General features: G+C 35.6%; 1 protein-coding gene across 13 annotated transcripts in view; it reads right to left on the bottom strand.

Annotated features, from left to right (window-relative positions):
• Positions 1-24,900, bottom strand: part of RUFY3 (RUN and FYVE domain containing 3) — a 73,066-nt gene that overhangs the window by 15,338 nt on the left and 32,828 nt on the right. For all 13 annotated transcript variants that reach the window (XM_057502295.1, XM_036878996.2, XM_036878984.2 and 10 more), the window contains 9 exons: positions 13,883-14,056; positions 12,982-13,099; positions 12,054-12,155; positions 8,343-8,466; positions 7,241-7,302; positions 5,982-6,047; positions 4,671-4,740; positions 1,946-2,038; positions 559-642 (listed from right to left, as the gene is read on the bottom strand). In XM_057502295.1, coding sequence (XP_057358278.1) covers positions 559-642; positions 1,946-2,038; positions 4,671-4,740; positions 5,982-6,047; positions 7,241-7,302; positions 8,343-8,466; positions 12,054-12,155; positions 12,982-13,099; positions 13,883-14,056 — 893 coding nt within the window. The remainder of the gene's footprint in view (positions 1-558; positions 643-1,945; positions 2,039-4,670; positions 4,741-5,981; positions 6,048-7,240; positions 7,303-8,342; positions 8,467-12,053; positions 12,156-12,981; positions 13,100-13,882; positions 14,057-24,900) is intronic.

Raw genomic sequence — 24,900 nt, 5'->3', positions numbered from 1 at the left:
ATAAGATCTATTATAGGATTATTATTCCTTATTAAACAATTTGCATATATATATTTTATTTTCTAAAAATATCAAGACTAATACTGATGACACATTTTTCTGTTTATATATATGAACAAGAATAAATTCAGAAATAACAGCTCAAATAAAAAGTATACTTTTATATTAATGATTCTTAGTGAGGAGAAGAGGAACTACCCCCTCTAAGGAAATATATCAGAATCTTTGCAAGGTGAAGACTCGGGTAGGAAGAAGGGACTGCACAGTTTAAAAGAGTCAGTTCCATACAACTAATGTTTTTGTAACACAACCTAGAAAAGTAAAAAAATAAACATTGGCCAAATTCTGTTGGCTGTTGAGAAAACTCAGAAAATGGACTAAGGGAGCATTATAGGGAATACAGGTTAAAGAGAGTGAGAAACAGTTTTACGGGATCCATAAAAACTCATTATAACACTACAGATATTCCTGATCCTGGTCTGTGAGATGACAGAACCTCTCAGAGGGCTGTCACCTTTTCATGTGCTCCTGGGCTATCAGAATATTAGCGAAGTTTACCAGTCGTAATTGTGTCTCCTCCTTTAAATGCTTTCTTGCTTCACTCAGTGCTTGCCCTTCTGAAGTTCTGTCTTGCTTAGGCCCCTTGAAAAGGTGAAAATAGTACATATTTCAGAATTTAAGAATTTATACAGAGTTAGCTGATGCTACTAGCACTGCTGTATAGGATGGACAAATGATCATATTTCATACTTAAGCAGATTTAACAATGAACGAAGACAACCAAGAAACTGAAGAAGTTTGGTAAATAAAATGACTCTTAAGGAGAATTAGGGATTTCTTGCCATTTTGTTTAAAGTCCTAAGATAGGTTTCCAAGTCAAGTGGTAGGAGTCTTATAAATCAGCCTCTAAAAACAAAGTATTATTTACTGCAAAATATGAATTGGGCCAAAGGTTCAAATGGTAATACATTCCTTCTCCAGAGATCTTACATCTGGTGTCTACAATCATCCAGAGAGTTCACAGCTAAAAATAAGTAGGTGACCAGAAATTTCTTCTGAGCAGTTACAGGTGTTTTTTTCACAAAGTTCATGTATTAAAGTCAAAAATGTTACTCACAGAAAGTTACTTCAGTCCCCACTCAGAACCTACTTATTTACTCTTTAGGGGCTATTTTAATAACTGGGTATTTGGATACCTAGGCCACAGGTTAGATGCATGAAGATATAAGGGGATGGGAGATCTTTCTGAGAGTAATACTAATAGCAGCAAGAAGAGAAGCCATTGGAATCATAAAAGCAGAGACAAAACACCCACAGCAATCTGGGAATGTTTAACTGTAGGGGCTAGGCACTCTATCAGTTTCAACAGCCCCGTGAAGCAGCACTATTATAATTTAGAACAGAAGGCCTATGTTGATAATTATGATCTCCAGTCATTATAAAGGGCTAAATGCATTATGTCCTCTACTTAAGAAGGCTTAGAGTTGTGCAATACATAAAAAGATTGCAAAAAATCTCTTTAGACACATATATAAAGTTTTGTATTTTAAGGGATTATCTAGAAAATTCATTTGTATAGCAACCCCTAGGGTATCAGATAAACATTTCTTAAAAAAACAGCAACATGGTCTAAACACAAAGTATATTTAATATAATAATATAGCACTTCAGTAAGTTATAATTTATTGGTACATAAGAACAAGAAAGTGAATTGGACCATTTCTTAAAGGCTTTAAACAGATGTAGGAGGTGGTAAAGCCAAGGAGCATCTGTAGGAGAAGGCGCATCACACCCCCACCCATAACTTTCATCCTTCACTCAACACTGCATGGAGTCTCAGCTTGACACATGCAAATGCTTCTGCTTCTAAACAGTCCTCTAGAGTACAGGATCCCCAACTGCTATGGAAATTTTAGGAATATTTTATTAATTCAGTAAGATTAACCTTCCGATTGGATTCCAATATATAGGAGCTTTCCTCTTTCACTCGTTCCATTTCTTCTTGCAAGGTAATAATCCTGTTGTTTGCAACTGCAAGCTGTTGATAAAATTTCAAAAATCTTTTATCTTTCTTTATTAACACAGGATAAGATAATTCATGATCTGCTAGAACACAATTTTCAGGTTTGGATTTTCTTAAAAGGAAGGAAAGCTATCTACACCCCATAAAAATGTTCTTATAGGGAACATGGGAGAAATAAAGTTCAAACTAGGTTAAATAAAAATAAAAAATCTCCTATTGGTTCTTTTTGTGTAAAAAATTTTCAGCACCAAAATGTTAAGTTAAAATTGTTTACCTCAAGGGTGACATTGATTGTTTACCTCATGGATAACTTTGAGTTATATTTAGTTACAATACCTATTTCTAAAATATTTAAAAAATAGGTCACCGCATGCCTTGGGACCCATCTTACAAACCCTCCATACAACCTTTAATAGATGATTTTTACAACAGCAAAGAAATGAACTCCAAAGTTTTCACTTGAAAATATGCCATTAAGCATTGAAAAGATTTTCCATTTCAGCGCCTAAAAAGGTAAGGTGATGTTATTAGCAGTATATTGCTAAGGGGAAATGTTTATGTCTTCATCCCACAGGAGGGAAAAATAAAGTGGAAACACTTATTCCTTCTCTGCACTTACTGAACCCACAGAGAACATGAAGGTGCTGGAATGGGCTGGCTCCTCTCAGCCAGGCTGGCTTCCCTTTACCCCTTCACTAGCAGTAGGCACAGATTCTATGAGGTTCCTGTTCTAATGTGTAAGCACAGAGGGCCTAGGGCTCAGGCATGCTTTCTAGAGGCAGGTCTGGAAGTCCATTTCTCTTTCTGCTCCATGGGCTCAATAATGCGTAAATAGTAACACCGGACAAGTGGGTCTGCCCTGTAGATCCAAGCTGCCCTCAGACAGGTTCTCCCAAGACTTCAAGTATATTAGGAAACTATGGCTGCAGACCCAAGTGGGCCTTCTAATTCTGCTTTATCCATAATGAAGTGGATATATGTGTATCTTCATCTGCTTCATTCTTCTCACTTTGTCGTACTGGTTCAGAACTCAGGAGGCGAAAAGAAGTCTATTGTTTTTCTGGCCCTCTTAAATCCAAAATATATGGAAATGAGGAAAGAGAGAGCCAATTATTAGCCTTATCTGCACTTGAGAAAGCCTATGCAAAGTCCTTACCTATCTCCAAAAACTCAAAGTTTCAAGAAAATAAATGTTATTGGTAAAATAAGTAAATAAATTATGAAAACACTAAAATTGTTCATAAAATAAATGTAGGTCAGGAGTATAAGTCATGATGGAAGGAATAAAATCAACAACTGTATTTACAATATGTCAGGTACTGGGTCAAGGTCTTATGTATGAAATCATTTAATTCACACAAAAACATATTATTATTTTTATCATCTCCATTTTACAGTAAGTAAATAAAGGAACAGAGCCTTAAATTATTGGCATAGGATGAGAAGCTAGCGATCACCAGAGCTGGGACATGGACCCAAGAAGTCTAGGTTCTGAGAACGTGATGAATGGCTAAGCCAGACTGCTCAGTATAGTAGCAGAAGAGTCACGGCAGAAAACTTCCATGCAGAATATTTCAAAAGCCTTGTAGAATAAAATTCTAAGAGTCATTTCCAAAAATTGAAGTTTTAATATAATTAAAGTATAAATGAAGCATAAATATGAGACTCTACATGCAAAAATGAAGCTCCCAGAGCTGAGTATTAAGGAAGCTATTTTAACAAAAGTGAAAATGTTTGTTCTGAAGAAACACTGGTTAAAACAGCATCTTCCTGATGAGTGCTGAACTTGGTTTTATTTAAACCCAATTTATCCTACTGTATGTAGCAGGATAGCTAGCTATAATTAAAAACAGAGAAGATAAAGTCTTTGCTGCCTGGAAAGTTTTAAGATTCCTTATAGAAACGTCTAATACTATTGAAGAAAAAAATACATAGCTTAGCATTTGCCAAGTTAGGAAAAAACTATCTTTATTGATCAGAAATAAAACACGAGGTTAACTTTTATTCTTAATTTAGGGACTTTTCTAAGAGTTTTCACACATACATTCTTTTCTGACCTTCAGAGTCACTAAGGCTGAAAGGGGAAGTATAAACCCCCTCATCTGCCCGGAAGGGAACTGGGCCTCTTGGAGGTCAAGTGATTTACTTGCTCAGGAGCACATGACATGTAAACAGGGATTACTTGTCTTCTGACCAGTGCTCTTTATGTTATCTACCCCACCACCCCAAGGAGAAAATAAGGCCTGTGAGGGTGGGGCGCTTGCCAACCTGGCACACATAAGTCAATGCCTGGTCTGTAGAAACCTCTGTCTAGTTCTAGCAGATACAGTACCCATGATGTTTGTTGAATGAATAAGTGATGAATACCATCCTATATGCTAAACATTAACTCTAGGCTAGCCCAGACAAAACATTCACACAAAAGAAGGCAAGACATTCGATCAGCCCAGGTATATGTAGTCCAACTGGATAACTGAGACCCCTGAGATAAGCCAGCCAGCCATTCTCCGTGAGTACAGCAGTATGTCCCACTGAAAACTATCTGAAAAGTCCAGTGCTTTATTTCCAAAGTTCTATAGCAAATATTGGTTCCTCTAATGCACATTATTAAACTCTATGTGAATCCCAAAGTTTCCAAAATACTTACCTCTTCTGTCAGTTTAGTGTTGGATTTTTCTAATGCATCCACTTTTGCCTGAAGGTTGTTTACAGTAGCACTATCAAGAGAAGAAAAAACATTATGATTTCTTATGAACAATAAACAGTATCATGTAATTTCCATTTAAACACCCATCTCATCATTCATTGTCTAATGTCCACAATTCTTGACAGGCTTGCAGGCTCTCAGGACAGCTTACAAGGGGCTATGTGTCTTAATTATTATGTCCTTGGCACTGAAGTTTGTAATTAATAAGCATCTGTTCAATGAAATATAAGAGCTTTGCACTACACAGTAAATTTTAAGGCTTGTTTATAATAAGTTACATGAATTAAGTGCTTGCCATATACCCAATACTCTTCTCAATTCTTTTACTTGCATTATTTCACTTACTCCTTTCAACAAGGAGTATCCCTAATTACAGATAAGGAAACTGAGGAATGAAAAGAGTAAATAATAGTATCATGTTTATATTTCGTTGTCAACTGTAACCATACCTTTGTTGACTTACATCTCCACAGTTCATTGTAGTCATTATTAGTTCTTGGTCCCCAGAGAAAATGTACTTAAACTGTTCTTGAATTTGAATTTTCTAGCTAGAACTAAGACAACTCCAAGTTTATATTAATACTGGTATAATCAGATTATAGGTCTTACTTAAAACTATCTTTTAAAGAGAACTATAACCAAGGTAACAAATAGTGGATACATTAATTATTTTGAATTATTCACCAGCCTTCAGCATAATAACAACAGCAACATACTTGATAACACCAATAGAATTTGGATAGTTCTCCTCAGGAAAGAGGAGACTGTTTCATGTTCTAAACAGTTCTGGAAAATATTTAGTGAGCACTTGGTACATTAATGGTAGTGACAGTAAAGGGAGGGTAAATCAATACCATCAATTCAAAATATAAATGAAAAATGCAAGGGACCAAAAAGATATAAGTAACTTACAGGTACTAGGGCAATGAATGGTTTACCTAAAATTAGGCTTGAAATATGTGGTGGGATCTACTGAACTAAGAGGGTTGCCAATTTTGACTATATGTGTCACATATTTAAGAATTCTTAACTGAATGTATTTATTTAATCACTATAGTTATAATTATATACTACTCTTAAACTGCCTTTCATTAAAGATAACCCAAAAAGTTAAATGCCATTCATTCAATGGCAAGCAGGAATTCTATGTGTATTTGTTGAGTATTGTTTGAATTTATCCCCACTGCCCATCCTCTTCCCTTTCCCCTGCAACAAATCCAAGTAAAGTAATGAAGTTTATTCATTGTTTACTTCAGATGTCTGTTGAGTTCTTCTACATAGTTCTTCTGGTCCAGAATTGCAGTAATCTGGCCATCTCTGCAGGGGTAAAAACACAGAAAATAGAAAATAAACAACGTTTTATAAGATCTCCTGCCCACTCAAATCTTTTCATAAAGCACAGGAAGGAAACTGTGGCATGGATACGCTGAATCAGAAAAGAGACCTGATGTATAATACCCTGAACACATCAACAAAAATGACTCATAGGTTTAAAAATGAAAACAAAAATAATCAAAATAATTCATTTTAGTAAAGCCCTTGTTATAGCTTACACACCTTAATAATTCAGGTTATAAATTAAACATTACAATCCATCAGAGACATTTAAGGAATAAATATTTTCTTCTCAAAAGAGAGTTTTTTTTTAGTTTCACCAGTATTTTTCATAATAACAATTTTCCATTTGTCATAGGAATTGAATTAAGCTTTTCTGGTATAATAATAGTTGTTCTCAAAGGTTATTTGTCTTTAAATGTTATTTATGTTTCAAAGTGAATGGCATAAAAAGCTCATAAAGATCAAGTGTTTATTTTCCAAGAAAATAAAGTATGAAACAGGAGGTTCACGTCTAGAACCAATTAATGTATAAGAGGCAAAAGTTAGATAGCCAGACTTTTCAACTCAAAGACAAAAAAAAGGCCACATACCTCTACTTAAATAACAATTGATATAATCTTAGCTCAGTGTCTAAGGTTAAAAGCTTCAGACTGATGTTTTCAACTGCTACATTTATAAAGGGGAAAGGTACATTTCTGATGTCTAATTTTTAAGCATCACATGATATTTTAAAACCTTTTTATTTTGAAATCATTTTAGATTTATAAGAGCTGTAAAAATAGCACAGTTCTCATATGCTCTTCACTCAATTCCTCCAGTGTTAACGGTTTATATACCCTCACAATGCAAATTTAATATTTCAAATGTTAAGCATACAGAGAATGAAATCCTGGTCAAGAAGACAATTTTTTAAACACTACTTTCAGAGATGGAGCACTGGATTCCTTTTATAAAATTAATCTTTTTTTCTGCCCCTGAACCACACAGCCAGAAAATCACTTCACTAAAACCCCTTTTATGGGTTAGCAGGCACAATAGATATTTTTGGCACCACTCATTTACAGCTATAGCATCAGAAATTCTTTCAGTAAGTCAAAACACTATTGTTGTAAATTTAAAACACTATCGTAGAATATTAAAGAAAAAAGAAACATAATTTTCTTCGTACATACCCTTCACTACCTTTACTGCTGTTCCCATCCTTGAGATACATTGAAAAATCTATAACTCCAACCTACAGAGAGAATTTTCAGAATTTAATATAAAATTAGATACTTTTTCCAAGGCATAACATAACGTCTCTTCCTAGGAACTCAAAACAGTAACAGAGTCGTGACATTTAGTAGAAATTTGTGATTAAAATTTAGTGTTTCACTTTTATCATAATCAAGAATTTGACAAGGGTTGTAAGAATCAAGATTAAGTCAAGAGGACATGACCAGATCATGACTAAGAAAGTCAACAGAATAGTTAAAATACAATACTTACATCCCTTGTCAAATTCTTGATTATGATAAAAGTGAAACACTAAATTTTAATCACAAATTTCTACTAAATGTCATGACTCTGTTAACTTAAAATACAGCTAGATAAACTGAAGGAATACAAAACACTTAAAATCCCAACCACCCACTGTAACATTTTGGTATCTAATCTTCCAAACTTTCACTGATGCAGCAGCTTTATTTATTGGGCAATTAATATGTTCCAGGCCCTGTTCTAGGTGTACTTCATGTACTAACTCTTTTAGTCCTCACAATAACCCTATGAAGTAGTACAGATACTCATTTAATTAATTCCTATTTACAGATAAGGAATGTGAAGCATTGAGAAACTAACTACAAAATAAATTCAGTTAGAAAATGAAGAAGCCAAAATCTGAACCTAAACAGTTTGGCTTCAGAGTCTTCACTCCTAACTACCATGCTATACTGGCTTTTAATATTTAACTTGTACATATCTTTTAGATTACATGTGTATATGTGTGTGTGTGTGTGTGTGTGTGTGTGTGTGTGTGTGTATGTACACACACTTAAGTCTGTGCAAAATATTTAAACAGATAACACAGTTGAGACAAGAATTTGAAAAACATTCATAATACAGATTAGCCAAGCTAGAAGGAAAAACAAATTTTTAATATTCATGTCAAAATTAAAGGAAATCTTTTTTATGACTCATAGAATTTCCCCTAATTTGGTGTAATATGATCAATCCACATTCTGAGATAACAGACCTCAGAGATATCTACTTGGTAACTGGGTAGCTTTCTCATACCTGAGAGTCCAAGTCTTCTCCTTTCATACAGAAATTGGCATCAATGACATTCAGACCCACCAACAGACCAGCAATTATAGCTCCTTCTTCTTCCATCATGAGGGCATTGGGTTCATAGAATTCACTGTAAGAGAAACCCACAGAATGTTCTATTGTAATAACACATCAAGAATCTAAAAATGTATCATGAGACAAGGAGAAAAACACTTGCCTCAAGTTTGAATGGTCATCTATGATAATAGTGAAAAAGTGAGAAAAAAAAGGCTTAGATAGTTTATTTTAGATAACAGGTGAATGAACAACTCTAGGTAATAGACAGTCCGGCTAGAAGAAAAGTGATCAGAATGGTATTTACACTGAAGTGAGTATTCATGTTTTTTCACGTTTGTATTTGTGATGCACCATGGGATAATTTTTAAATCTTTTATGCATCTTAAAAAAAGTGTTTTATTTGTTTTTAGAATTTTGTCTTTTTTCTGATCTGCATTACTGCAATTCATTTTAGGTACCACATTCCTTCAATGTAGTAAATAAATTTTTAAAAATTATGTGATCTGTTAAATTACATATATTCATTTTTGACTAATTAGCAAAAGTTGCCTAACAAGGCATAATAGGTTGAGAATGATCTGAAGTGTTTAAGGGATCATTATGTTTTCTTTAATAAAGTCAGTTTTCATTACAGGAAAAAAAAAATAGAAGCAAGCAAAAAGAAGCATACAAGATACCTTTAATTCTACTACCAATGACTTTGATAAGTAAACTTTCAGTTCACATATGGAGACATATCCTTCTTTGGGGGATACTAAAAAGGTGTTGTATCATTAAAGTTATCTTGAATTTCTTTTTTTGGCTTAACAATATTGTAAATATCTTTCTATTTCAATAGATACTTTTCTGTAGTTTCATTTATACCGCTTTTATAGCATTGTACTGTATGGATACCAAACCTTTTTTTTTTTCCTTAGTCAACCCTTCCTTAATGAACGGTTAGGCTGTTTTTTATCTTTTTACTATAACAAATTCCACAGACCAGGGATAACTGGCTGAAAATGTCTTAGAAATAAAAAAGCAAATGAGGAAAAAAGTACTTGGATAATTCTGAATGGATAAATATTCTAGTAGACTCACAGATGATTACATACTGCTTCCTGATGTACCCAAATTATCAATACACAAAATCTCAGTGACTTGAAATGTTCATTTTCAACCAATCCAGCATTCTATCTGAAACATGACTGTCATCTGTTTTCAACAAAGTCATTTGGGAATGTTCATGGTCCACCTCAATCACTGGTAATAATCAGTACAATTCACTGACATTAGTTTTTCCTTTCATTTTTGATTTTTATAAAAAATATTAACAAATACTAAAACAGTTCAAAAACAGTGCATGAATGATCTGCAAATTTACAGTCTCTCTCAATAAAGCTCATTTGCTATTTTTGTTCTTTGGTAGCCTGTGAAGCTAAGTAGAATTAGAATGAACAAGGAAGGTTCGTTACAAGTTCATGTTCTCAAAAGCCATAGAGTACACACTTTTCTGTGTCTGGCTTCCTTCATGCAATATTTTACCTGAGAAATTCGTATTTTAGTGTATGCAATGGTAGTTCATTCATTTTCATTGCTGAACAGTATTCCATGGTAAGAACATACCACAATGTATCCATTCCATTTACTGTTTTGTCATTGCTACAGGGTTTCTCTGGACACTACTGCACATTACTTTTGGTATATACACATACGTGTTTCTGTTAGATACCTAGGCTTGAAATTGCTGGGTCAAAGTGAGTGGCTATGCATGAAGAAGTGATCTGTCCAGTTCACAAGACTGAACCCATTTATTCTGGTGCTCTGTTGGATAAAGAGCTAATTCTTCAGACCCCAATTTCAATCACACAATTTTGATCCAAGACACTTCCCTACAGCCACCTACAGCTTGAACACTGGATCCTACACCACTTCAAGGCCTGACCCTTGGAAAGGTAAGCTCTCCCTTTGTAGAAATTAATAAATTCCCCAGCATGGCTCCTAATTCTCTTTCTCCTAATTTAATTTTCTTAGGCAAGAAAACCGAAATTAATGGCATATATAGCTGTAGCAACATTAAAACAATGCTCCATATTAGGGTCTGCAATGCAATTTCTTGTAAAAACTGCATTCCTGAAAAACCCAGACACGCCTTTAAATTCTCTATTATTTGTTCTTATTTCTTAGAGGCAATCTGTTACATTTGAATTTCTTTTGGCAAACATTAATGACCTATAGAGTCACCAAAAAAGTACACAAATCATACAGTACAGCTAGGTACATTTTCATAAAGAGAACACATTCATGTAACCAGAACCCAGATTAGGAAACAGTATTATTACTGGAACCTCAAAAGCCTCGTGCCCCTTTCTACTCCCGATTTACTACCCCTCCCAGCCAATGGGAGCCTCTTTCCTGACTTTTATCATGAAGATTAGTTTTGGATGTTTCTGAACTTACAATACACAATGTATTTTTCATGTGTGGTTTCTTTTGACCAACATTACATTCGTGAGATTAATCCACGTTGCTGCACGGAGTTGCTGTATGGTATTCCATTGTATGAATTATACCACAATTGACTTATCCATTCTACTGTGAACAGACACTTGCGGGCTATTACAAACATTGCAGTATCTCTGAACATTCTTGTTCATGTCTTTTGTTGAATTTAACTGTGCATTTTTATTGGATATAATGACTAGAAAGGGAATCACCGAATTGTACAATATGCTTGTGACTGACTTTCACAGACAAGAACAGTTTTCCTAAGTTTCTGTTACCAATTAACTCTCCCATCAGCAGAAAGTGAAGTTACTTCACATCCTTAACAACACAGATATTAGCCATCTTCTTCCTTGCAGCCGTTTGGTGGGTGTGCAGCATCATCACATTGTTGTTTTAATTTGCTTTTTATGTGATGGCTAGTGAAGTTAGGTATCTTTTTATCTGTTTACCAGGCATTCAATTTTCTTTCTTATGGAATGCCTGTTTATGTTCTTTACCCATTGTATATTTGCTTGTCTGCCTTTTTCTTACTGGACTGAAGGAGCGCTTGATAAACCCTGAATATACATCATTTGTTGAATATATACATATTATGTCTTACAGTTATTTCCTTTCACTCTATGGGTTCCCTTTTAATCTTATTGGTGTCTTTTGATGAACAAAGTTCTTCATTTTAATGTAAACCAATTTGCCCATTTTTTTTTTATAGGTAGAACTTTCTGTGTCCTGTTTAAGAAATTTTTACCTACCTTCTGTATTCTTCTTAAAGTTTTATTGTATTTTTTGCTCCCGTTTGTATCTATGATCCATCTAGAACTTTTTTTTGTGTGCTCTGTCTGAATCAACTGCTACACATCAGCTTCCTATCTTACCAAGACTGGGTACATGCTAAGGTGTCAAAAGCCCTTCTTGTTTTCTGAAGGTGTTAAGTTTGACCTGCCCTGCAAAAAGGACCATATATAAGCCATAGTGACAGACTGAAGTCATGTAATATAAAATAACCTATTCTTGAGTATGTGTATGTGAGCAATGGGACAAGGTACTGATATACATGAAATTGTCCTAAATTAACAATTTCTGATCTTCAAAAATGAAACACTTACATGATTTGACCTCTATATGATGTAGAACACGGCAAGAAAAGAACAAAATTCAACAAGAAGATATTCGTACCTGAGAAGTTCTTTCTTGTTGATCAAAGCTTTCATATATTCTGAAAGTTTCTTTTGCATCAATGCCAGACGCAGCCAGGCTCTTCCTCTGCCTACTGGTGTCCTACAAAAGCACAGGAACCAAACAACTAAAAGTAGCAGAGACAGGGACCACAGTGGGAAAGATTCACTTATTCTTGCTATGGTCCCCCAGTAACAGGCCCACAACCTCTCCCACCACATTCCTATGCAAGTAAGTCAGTGAGGGCTAGTGGGAACTGGGGTGTGTTTGGAACAAATAGTCTTGAGAAGAATTAATTATTGAATGATATTACAATTTGAAGACAAGACCTCTGGGAAGCCCAACTGGAAATCTTCCATCAGATTAGTTTTGCTAAATCCTCACAAATTTGGTGTGGATCATTTACATACCCACATACTAATAACCAATAATGCAAACACAGGCCATTGAGGCCTCTATCTGATTAAAATTAAACTGATCTAACTTGGGAAGGTGATCACTCTTCTTTTTTAAGTTCTAAGGCAGGTTCTAGGTGTCAGTTCCTGATGTTCAATTGACAACTGTTTTTAATCTTGGCTGTTAAACTCCTTCAAATACATTCTTTTCCTTAATTCAAGTTCATAATGATACCTCTCTAGATCTAACTTCTTGAGACTCACAGATTCCCACAAATGCTTTAAAAAAATAAGGAAATGTTTGGTATTTTAATATGAAGACAAACACTATTAGATTAATAATAATCATCCCTCACAAGCACTTCCCTTAATATTCGATATTACCAATTCTCTTTTAACAGTGACTACTCATAAAAGCATTATGCATTTTGGATTGCTGTGAAATAAATGATTATGGTTATCACCATCACTCTTCAAGGAGATAGTTAATAAGAATGTCTTTCTTGACAAACAGAATTCAACCTTAAACTTACTTAAGTCCTGGAAGATCTTTGACACTTGCTGTTATCTCTGCAGCTTCTGGAACAAGCTTTTCTACCAGTTCAAGGGGCCCCCAGAAGGATTTATTTTGTCCAAGAAAAGTCTTCTTTGCTAAGGCAATAAAAACAAAGCAACATTTTAATATTCTTTACTGCATAAATGTGCCCTCAACACACACACACATACACATACACCCCTCTCTCACATTTAGTCATTGCTCTTTTCAGGAAACTAGTCCTAGATTATCAGACAGTTCTAAAATTATTCATGCTTTCAGCATAGATAACACTTTGCAAAAATAAAAAATCCCCCACTACCCCAGGCACAGTCCTTCCTCTTTCAGGAAGAATTTATAGACTAGTGCCATAATAAAACATCTCAACAATATAATACTTAAAGTATTAGTGAAGAAAAGAGTCCAGTGAAAAAAAATGTAGTCCAGAAACAGACTATCAAATATTGGGGAGGTAGGAGGAAAGGAAGCAAAGGTGAACAAGACCAGGGGCTGCCCTCAAAAGCTTAAATGGGAAGAGCACGGAAGCAAGAGTGAGAAGATCTGCATTCTAGGACTTGCTCTGCCCCAACTCACTGTGTGACCTGGGGCAAGTCATATCCCATGCGAGGTCTATTCCCACCTGTCAAAAAGAACAGACGTATTGGACTAGATATTTGTAATGGCCCTTCCAATTCTAGAATTTAATGATCTGTTTCTTCAGCCCTATGTGTCCTGTAAGTCAACCATATCCCTGTGCCCAGCATAGGCAGCATTCCAATAGATGAGTATTATTAACTCAAGCCTTGTACTCTTTGGCTCCACAGAGAATGCTGCTCTTCCTGAGCAGGTACTGCTAGGAAACAGCCACATGCACACTTGCACTTGGAGCCATGGCCTACCTTTCAAGCCATGTTTTAGGCAGTGCTCCATCACCACGAAGAACTGCTGGAGTGGTGCATAGTCAGAATCCAGAGTCCTCCCCAAGTTCAGAGCTGATTCAATCAGGCCCTTGATACTCAGCTTGGCCATGTTCATCAGGTTCATGCGTTCATTAGCCATGAGATAATTAGGGTCTGCAGCCAAAGTGGGAGAGGATAAAGCCTGGTTACTGGAAATAGGGTGTTTACAAATTCAGTATAATTACACTGTTGACAACTGCACTGATGGTATAAAACAATGATGGGTGAGATTGCTGGTGTTGTGGCAAGAATCAAGACAGTGGAACCAAATGATACTATTAGTTTTTGTATTCTCCGCCAGGGCCTGGTCTTGCCCACCCCCTCATTCTCCACACAGCTTGTGAAGTGCTCTAAAAAATAACGCCCAAAGTAGAATAAAAGGATAAAATACTTTAAAAGACATTTTGTTCCAAATACACTACTTGCATTTTTGTATTTATACTAATTAGCATTATTATTTAAACTAAGCAACATTAAGGAAACTAGAAATAATTAACATTAGTATAATGCATTACCAGAACTTACTCAACTCCCAAATTTTTAAGACTTAGTATAGCATGTGGATCTCATCAACCAGAGACATAAACTTATAAGGAAAGGGACTAAGTACCACCTTTTACCTGACACAGCTTAGAACAATCTAGGTACTCACTACCTTCATTTATTGGTGCATACCCTGCATCAGGTACTGTGGGCCGCTTCTTACATTATGATTTCCATCCCTCCTTACAACACACTATAGAGACAGTTACCAATAGCATCAACTTACAAAGAAGAGAAATGAGGCTTAGAGAGTAAAGGAGCTGGCCTCTGAACACAGCTCATTAATGGACAACAAAGTCAGAGTCTAGACCATGGTTCTCTGACTCTAAACCCTGTGCTCTTGACCAGTGCAATCTGCTTACAAATACATTTACCACTCCAAATATTTATCCTTCTCTCTTGCTGATCATTCTTTTACATGATTATATTTTTTAATTCTTGTGACTCTATCATTTCAGTATTGCCCTTTCTTTTTGGGTGGTAAAGCAGGCCCATAGGAGTACAGATCAAAGGCCAAGTTTTATAAATGGCAGAATTTGGACTTCGATCTGCTAGCTAATGCTTTTTCCACTTTAACATGTGCATACTCCCAAATATCAGATATGTCAAATTTCTATAAAAAGGCCTAGAGACCCATGAAATATTGTACCTCTTAGAAAGACCAAAAGTACTAATAAAATCCATGCTCTCATAATACAAAAAACTTACCACACAAACCAGAGATTTTACCCAAATTATCCCAAGTAATATTCTTCTCACAATGTTTTCATTTGTATCTGTTTTTACAGTTAAATGAGCAAGGTCAAATGGCCAAATTCTCAGCTAATCTTCATCTTGGTTTGTTATTGTGTTCTCTAAGGTAATATTTGTAGAGAAATACTTTATTATGAAAGTCAGAATTGGTATGTATAGCCATTAATTTTTTTCCATCTTTAACACCAACAAATGTTTTAGGACCATGCCTCAAGTGTGGCTTTTTTTTGTTCAGAGTAGGTCAACTTGTTAAGATTAAAATAAGCTACAAGGGGACACTGAAATACACCAAAACTATCCCTAAAAAACAGCCATGAAGAACACCTTTATAAGATATTAATTTCCAGCTCTTATTACCAGCATTTGTGCACACTTGTGTTTCTGACTTCCATTAACTGGGAGAAAGGACCAGGACATGGGTGTGTGGGTATGCAGCAATGTTTTGGACAGCTACTGGATTCATTTACCTCCCAACAGATGGCAAGAAAATGTGGTTGGAGATGGAAACTGGCAGCCCCAAAGTGCCATTCTCTCTGCCTCAAGCCTGTAAGCCTGTAGACCCTTATTCAGGGAGCTAATAACAAAATTAAACAATGCTGCTAGTCAAAGTATACAACTTGATTCCCATCTAGCAAGAACTCATCAAGTGAGAAGAGCTGAATTTGGAGTATGGACAAAACATCATGCTTTGACATTGTTTGCAACAGCTAAGACATGGAAGCAACCTAAGTGTCCATTGATAGATGAATGGATAAATAAGATGTGCCACATATATATACACAGTGGAATATTACTCAGCCATGAAAAGAACAACATCTTGCCATTTGCTAATGCTAAGTGAAATAAGACAAATATCTCAATTCACTTATATGTAAACTAAAACACAAAAACAGCAACAGACTCATAAACACAGAGAACAGACTGGTGGTTGCCACAGGGCAGGAGGGGCCTGGGGGTGGGAGAAATAAGTGAAGGGGATTAGGAGTAAAGAACTTCCAATTATAAAATAAATTAGTCATGGGGATGAAGGTACAGCATAAGGAATATAGTCAATAGTGTTGTAATTTCTTTGTATGTTGACATGGTAACTACACTTATCGTGATGAGCATATAATTTTTGAATCACTATGTTGTACACCTGAAACCAACATAATATTGGATATCAACTATGTTTCAATAAAAGAAGCCCCACCATGCTTTGAGACACTTTCCCAGAAATGGTGATGGGTTTACACTGGCTCTTCTACATTGCCTCATCTCATTCTTCTTATAATCGGTAGCAGAAATGTTCAAGACATCTGGTTGGGATCTGGGGTGCATACACTACACAGAAAGATGAACTAGTGTCTTGGGAAGTTAAATTTCTAACACCTCGGACTCCACTAGTATGGTAACCTGCATCAAACACAAACAAGCTGCCTGTTTCTTTTATAAAATAGTACTCTCAAATCTGGAACTACTGATATTTTGGGCCAGAAAATTACTTTTCCTTGGAGCTGTTATATGAGTTAAGTTTAGCAGCAACCCAGGTCTTTACCCACTAGATGTAACACCCTCCAGTTATAACAACCAAAACACCTCCAGATAATGCCGAATGTTCCCTGGGAGACAAAATCAGGCTCTCCCCATTGAGAATTACTACTCTAAAAAATGAACGTTAAACAAAAATCATGGTAATTTGACAATTAGATAATAGCTCAAAAGAACTTACTGCTCATTATTAATTGTTTAATTCATGTAAAAGTCAAAATGATTATGTTTTAGTGATTATTATTATCCACACTTTGTGTTGACTAGTATACAGGAGTATGGTTACTACAATAATTTTAATTATCTTATCTAATTAGTACTAAGTTAAACTACTGAACATAATTAGTACTTAAAATGATTTCTTTTTCCATTTTGCAATGTTGGCTTCTAATAATGAATAACCATTAATCTCTCATAGAATAAGAAAATCTCTATTCAATCAATTTGTTACTTGTCTTGAATTATATTAAAGTATAAAAAAATTCTGTGGAAGTAATAAGCACACAGGAACTTTTGAGAATTAAATTGTTTTTTGACATAGATGATAGGTGAAATTCTTAAGTGTGTTAAAATTGAGTTGAATACTTAACAATATGTGATCTTTTCTGATATTTTATACTTTTAACTATTTTATACTCTGAACTAAAAGAATTTTGTTATATTGTATAGTCCAGAAAATCATTAAAAAAAATACATGACTTTTGCAATGTTGTTAGTCATACTTTTTAAATGAGGAAAATAAAAATTTAAATTTTCACCATGCTAACTTTAACACTATTATTCCAAAACCAAACTTTCTGTTCATTCACTCATTTATTTTTTTCAATAAATATTGAACATCTACTGGGTGTTAGATACTGTAGTTAATGCTGGGTATCCAGAGATAAAAGACCTAGCCCCTGACATCAAAGAGCTTACTATTTATCAAACTTGGGTAATACAGATGTCCGGGGGGAAAAGCAGGGCAGCATATGAACGCTTGAAATTTCAGTATAATCACTATTATCTTTAACAAAGATCAATCTTATTCCAGTACAAATAAATTGTTTTTATATTAAACCAAATATATCCAAACTATGGAATAGAATGCAGATTTTATGTATTTTCTAAGGCTAAGACAATACATATGATATTAATGTAAGGTTTCAGACAGGCTGTAAGTCCAATATAATCTCCTCTTCCATTGGATGTACTGTGGAAAAGTTTGAGAAGCACTGTAAACATAGTGCAATAAGAACACTAACAGAATTACACATAGGATAGTACCGGAATATGCACAGAAGATACCTAACAAGGCCCCTTCATTTCCTTTAAATGGAAAGGGCAGATATGTGTATGTAAGTGCTCATTTTTTAACTTATATGTTTATTCACTCTATACCATTTTAAGGAGATTAAGAAATATCCATTAGCATAGCTATTACTTAACATTGTATTGAGGGTGGCAGACCAATGCAATTAGAGAAGACAAAGAAATTGGAGACACATAAACTTTAGAAAAGTGGCTTATATATTACTGCTCTCACACAATCAGATTTTATAGCCAGAAAATCAAAATAAACTACAATTTGTATAAAAATTTAAATTCAGAAAGGTAGTAGAGTACAAGATTAATACATAGATATTACCAGGTGCCATATATTTTGAAAACAGAGGATGAGCGTTGAATTCAATCTTAAAGGACAAAAAGAAATCAGGCAAGGAAGGGGGTAGGCGTAGAGCTGTGAAAGGAGCGGGATGGCAGGAACAGCTTGGGTAAAGGCACAGAGGCACGAAAGAACATGGCAAACTATGAAAAATAAAACTGAAAAATGCCAGAAGTTTATGAGGCATGGGAGTAAGCACTGTGAGGCAAGATAAGGGAAATCGATGAGGGAGAGATCGCTAAGGATCCTTTTTAAGGAGTATAGATTTTACTTTAACCTTGGTAAAGATTTTAATATGAGGCATGATGTCACAGATATGAATTTTAGAGAAGCCATTGCAGTAGCCTTGTGGAAGATGGTTTGCAAGGGTTTAAGAACTCAAAGCTGAGCTGGAAGTAAGGGTCTACTGCAATAGCTGAGGAGAGAGATAAGGAACGGGACTATAGCAGTACGTGCTGTGTGGAGAGGAGGGATTCACTCCGAGAGACATTCTACGGGCAGTGTCAGGACTTCAGGACTTGATCACCACTTGGCTGTGAGGCAAGAGGGAGAAAGAATGGAGAAGAGCTTCCACATTTCTAGTTTTGGTGATTAGATGCATGGTGATGCAAATGTGGGAAGCAGCAGGAGCAGTGGACTGAAGAAACCATGCAGAAATAATGATAATTACAATAATAAACTATAGTAATTGCTTTTCAAATCAAAGTTCTTTCTTTCAAAAGCATGTGGATCTTCATTATCTCATCAAGATTGCTAATTTCCAAATCAGGAAATTTTAATAAAATGTGAAGGGTCATGTCGCTCATCTAGCTTACAGTGATAATACACGTGGACTCAAAGCCATACAGAATAACAGTGGGTCACACTGTTCTGCAAATCAATCATCCGACCAAGCCCCTAATACAATGACTAACATTCATACAGCACAATCTTGAAATGTTTTATGGATAACAAGGAAAAGTAAGTCATATTTAACATTGCATTAAGTATGCTATATTGTATCCAATTCTTGGTAAAGTGGGAATAATTAATATGTAGCATAAGCAGTTACTCTCCAGAATTTCCTGGTTATTTAATGAATCGAAATTTTTAACTTATATGAGAAACAAAACAGTTGTCATACAGAGATTCTCCAATGACATCTACATTAGGATGAAATTAAAACTGACAAGCTAACAGAAAGATATAGGAAAGAAAGCTATGTCATAATGACTGAAGACCAATAATTCCTAAATAAATCTATTTCAGCTTTTGCTGTAATAATTCTTGGGGTATAGAGTTGAGCATAAAATGAGTTGTCCTTGATAGTGCAAGAAATTGCCAAAATTACTAAAATTATCTTGTTGTAATACACCATGTAATTATGAACTTTTACTCAATCCTCATTTAAAAATAATTAAGAGTCTTAGGATCCTTAGAGATTATCTATGTAACTATATCCACATCTATTTTCCTTAATGCCATTTCAGCCATCATATAAACTTCTGCTCAAGAGTAATAAAGAAGAAATTCACTTAAGTATATTTTCTCTGGTACCACTGAAATCTGTTAATGGAGTTAGTCAAGAAAATTTAGCCACAAATTAATTTTTTCTTGCTACCTTTCCTTGGTAATAACATAATCAAAGATGTACTTCACTAAACGTAAGCCTCATCAACAGATTCTATTTATCCACTACTATTAAAATGTTTGATATTAATCACCTATTTATGCCAATTAATTTATATGATGCCAGGCAAGGAATCTCTTTGGGTGGGCCTCAATTTCCTCATGTTTAAAATGAGGGTTAAAATTGTACAGTAATTCTCTTACCTGATGGACACAACACACACCCAATATCAATCATAATGACTCAGTGCAGCACTAACTCTCCAGAGAGGGACACATTAATATCCTTGGGATGGGGAGAAAGAACACAGTTTGGAAAACCCCCACACAATTCTGATACCAAACGAACTAGATCCTTGATGCTCTTAGTGTGGTCCTGGAACAACATTGGCATCACCTAGAAGCTCTTAGAAATGGGAAAACAGGTTCCAATGGACTACTGAATCAGCAGGGTTTGCACTTTAACCAGACCCCAAGGCAATCTGTATGTGCATTAACATGTGAGAAGAACTGATCTAGCTGACTCTCCTAGCACTAGCATATTGTAATTCCTTACTTCACAGAGGGCTTCTTCAAGGGCAACTAATAAATACATAAATTATTAGAAAACCCCAGGAAGAAGGAAAAATAAAGATTAGAGCAGAAATAAATAGTGACTAAAACTACTGAGAAAATCAATGAAACCCAAAGTTTGGGAAACTTTCCAAAACTAACTTTCCAAAGTTAGTTCTTGGAAACGATCAACAATATTAACAAACACTTAGCTAGAATGACGAATAGAGAAAAAGATGACTCAAATTACTATAATCAGGAATGGAGAGGAGATGTTACTATTGAGCTTACAGAAACAAAAAGGGGCTGGAGATTGATTCCAACATCAATGACCAATGATTTAGTCAATCATGCCTCCATAAAAGCACCAGCTGAAAAGGGTGAGAGAGCACCTGGGCCGGTGAACACACCGTAGTGTGGGGGAGGCACCGCATCTGGAGAGGGCACGGAAAACCCTCCTCCCCCCTATGCTGCCCTGCGTGTGTCTTCCACCTGGCAGTCCTGAGTTGTGTTCTTTTATAATACACCTGCAGTTGCCTAAGTAAACTCTCTTCCTGAGTGCTGAGAGTCTTTCTGCCAAATTACCAAACGTGAGGAGGGGCTCTTGGGACCTCTAACTTTTAGCAGGTCTGTCAAAGCAGAGATGACAACCTGGACTTGAGTTTGTGTCTGAAGCGAGGGGTGTCTTGTAGGATTGAGCCTTTAATCTGTAGAGTCTGTGCTAACACCTTGTGGATAATGTCAGAATTGAATTGGTTGGTGGTGAAATTGAAATGAATCCTCCACACACTTAGTGTCAGAAGTGTTTGTGAATAGTGGAGGAAAAGTGTTTTTCTTTTCGGGTTCCATTCGTCTAATCTTTAAAAGATGTGCATTTATATACAAGCCTGTCAAGAGTTACCTATGAACCCATACTGATTTCTTCTTCATTGGGCCCCCATATCACAATAAAATCACTTTTAGTTTTGGAAAGTTTCCCAAACTTCTTCAGGTGCCTTCACATGAAGAATTCCACAGCACAGAAGAGTATCTAGATTTCTGGGACATGAGAAGTTAGGACAACAGTTAGGCTTCTTTGTTTTGATGTAACATAAGATCCTTAGATGATAAATATAAATCCAAGAGTTCCTTGCTTTGCTGTTTATTCCATTGAAATAATTTAAATGTTAGGGGCAATAGTGTGGCCTAGAACAACTAGATCTCTATTACAGAAGAGTTAGATCTCCTGTCTCATATTCCCTGAGTAATATTGGGGAAATTTATCATTTCTTTGTATCTCGCCTGTAAAATGCTGAGAGAGACAACCCTCCTTGGATTTCCCGTGCCACTACATTTCTTTACTGGGCTATTATAAAAACTGCAAGGCCCTGACCACTCTTTCACCTGGGCCACTTCTTGGGCTGTTTAACTAGAGATGAAGCTTTCCTATTGTTTCCTATAAAAACAATGGATTCCCTAAACTCAGTGTTCCTCAGCTGCATCAGAAACCCACCACCACACCACATACAGAGCATCCCACTGAACCACAACGCTTCTCCCAGGTGGGATTCTGGTGCGGGAGGAACTAAAACGTGTTGGTGCAATAAAGTCCTTTGTCGCTGACCTAGGACTTTGTCTTTTGCCAGCATCCAAGAAAAAGTAACGGGCTAATTTTTTAGCTGTTAAGTAGTAAAAACCCCAGATCTGACAAACAAAAACAAAAAACCCAGGAATAATCTCTACCTTTAGTTTTAACTCCTGGGAAATATTATATACTTGTGCTCCATGAGACGATACCAAAAGTAGTATGAATAGAAGCACAATAAATTTCAGTATACTGTCAGGACTTAGACAGACCCTAACTGTGCAATCAAGAAGACATGGAAGAAAGTATTTCAAAAGGTGGATATGGGTGGGTTAAGTGAGCTGAAGGAAATAGGAATGAGATGTGGAAAACACAGAAAGGGGAGAGTCAAGATGACAGAGGTCTCTAAGACTAGACTTGTATATTCATGGAACAGGCAATGGGAGCCACTGTAAATTCTGAGCAGGGAAGCAGCATGATTAAAACTTTGGAGATGATGAGTCTGAAAGGATTAAACAAAGTGAATTTGGGGGAAGAGGATTAAAACAGCCAGCCATGAAGAACTGTACCTCTTATGGAAACAGAGGAGTCAAGAATGACCCAAGGTTTTTGCCCTGTGAGACTGGAAATGAAAATGAAAAACTGAGTAACAGTTTTGGATGTAAGGAGTAAAATCATCTTGGTTTTAATTACAGTAAAGGGCTTTATGTGGAAGCATTCTCAACATACATTTTATCACATAGTTGCAAATAAGTTTGGGGTTGGTCAATCACTAACATAGGGATAATAGCACTAGCAGTTATTAGAAAAGATACTTTCACCAGAAGAGATGTTTTAAAGAGAAACTGAAGGATTCAGGGTTGTGGGTCCAGCTTTCAAAGGGTGCCAACAGTTATAGGCTGGGAACAGAACCCAAAATAGAGTCACTTCCGAAAGGGTTCTTTTGCAAATAACTTGGTAGCTAGAACTGAAATGCGTATATTCCAGAAAAGCAGTATAGGATACTGGAGTGTCTTTCAAACTAAAGGTCATACCCTTCAGTGGAGTATAAAATCAATTTAGTTATCTCCCACAGAGTAAGGTCATGTATTGTTTTATGAAACTTCTGTCATAGATATATACAAATAAATGATGTGTGTACTGAGTATTCATGAAAATACATCTTTACAGTGAGTCTTGAGTCAAGTAAGTCTGAAGAACTTTGGTATGGTGGTTAAGAGCACAAACCCTGGAGTGAGCCTGCTGAAGTTTGAACTCCACTGGAATGCTTCCTTAGCTGTTTGATTTTGGGAAAATTTATTTTCTTTCCTTTTCTTTTTTGTACTCTTTTTATGAGATAATTGTATAATCACATGCAGTTGTAAAAATAAGTGAGATATCATGTACCTTTAACCTAGTTCCCCCAAAGGCAACTTCTTGCAAAACTAGAGTATATTATCATAACCAGGATGCTGACACTGAATTACAGTAAAAACACAGAATGCTTCCATCAACACAAGGATCCCTCAGGTTGCCCTTTTATTGCCAAACCCACTTCCCTCCAGTCCCCTACCCTCTCTTAAGCCTTGGCAAATACTAATCTATTCTCCATTTTTATAGTTCTGTCATTTCAAGAATGTTACATAAATGGAGTCATACAATATGTAACTGTTTTTTTTCCACTTAGTGTAATTCTTTAGAGATTCATCCAGGTGGTGTGTGTATCAGTATTTTGTTTCTTTTAATTGCTGAGTAGTATTCCATGGGGAAAGTTTCCTTAACTCTGCAGGATTTTACTTTCCTCATTTATAAAATGATGTAGGGTTTTGAAGATAAACAAGTGCATCTATGTTAAGTGTTTAGAAATGCTTAGGACATACCAAGAACAAAAAATTGGTAGCTAATAAAATTATTATGGTCCTCCATAAATACAAATTCAACAATTTTATATAATTTAAAATAAACCTTTATTGAATGATTATGTGATATAGTGCTAGATGGTAAGACAATCTTTTAGGTATGTTTCTTCCATTTTTCAAGAAGATGGACATAAAGTCTAAACACAAAAGAAAATGTGACCAAGGGACTAAGTAAGCAAGCTTGATCAGGTAATAAATATTTCACACAGGTATGTTATTTCCTTAATTCAAGTACTGTCCCAATCATCTCAAAGCTCATAGATAATATGGTAATCTGGAAAAGTGCAGATTCACAGAATCTGTTCAAATGAGTATAGAAAGGATTTCAATATTTATTGCAGAACTAAAATAATGAACTATGTGCTTTTTATTATTTCACTTAATCTTCATAATTTTCTAGTGAGCTTCAAAACTTTCAGACATAAATCAATAGCATTATAATGAGATGAGACATGACATAATAATTGATCAATGTTATATGGGTGATACGACTCCTCCCTAAGACACTTCATATTCTACTAGGCAGGAATTACAGATACATTGAATGTAAAACCACCCATTATGGAAGAAATCAGTTCACCAGAAAAACCTGCAATCTTGTCAAAATTAGAATGAAACAAAACTCAAAAGCTAACAGTTCAAATCTGCATCCTCCTAGAGTTTGTTATTTTAAAATGCAATTTTTCAGGAGGGTAGGACCCAGCATTAACACTTCATCTATTAAAAAAGCCCACTGTCATGACACATTCCTAATAACAATAAGAAATAGACTCGAAACAGCTCAGTAGTAAAGGTCTCCTGAAAGGATCTGAGCCAACATACATCATCAGCTTTCCCAGGATCCTCCCCAGACCTCGAGCTGCTT

Source organism: Manis pentadactyla, chromosome 5 (assembly GCF_030020395.1).
Source record: "Manis pentadactyla isolate mManPen7 chromosome 5, mManPen7.hap1, whole genome shotgun sequence".
NCBI lineage: Eukaryota > Metazoa > Chordata > Mammalia > Pholidota > Manidae > Manis > Manis pentadactyla.
This window is presented reverse-complemented; position numbering and strand designations above follow the sequence as displayed.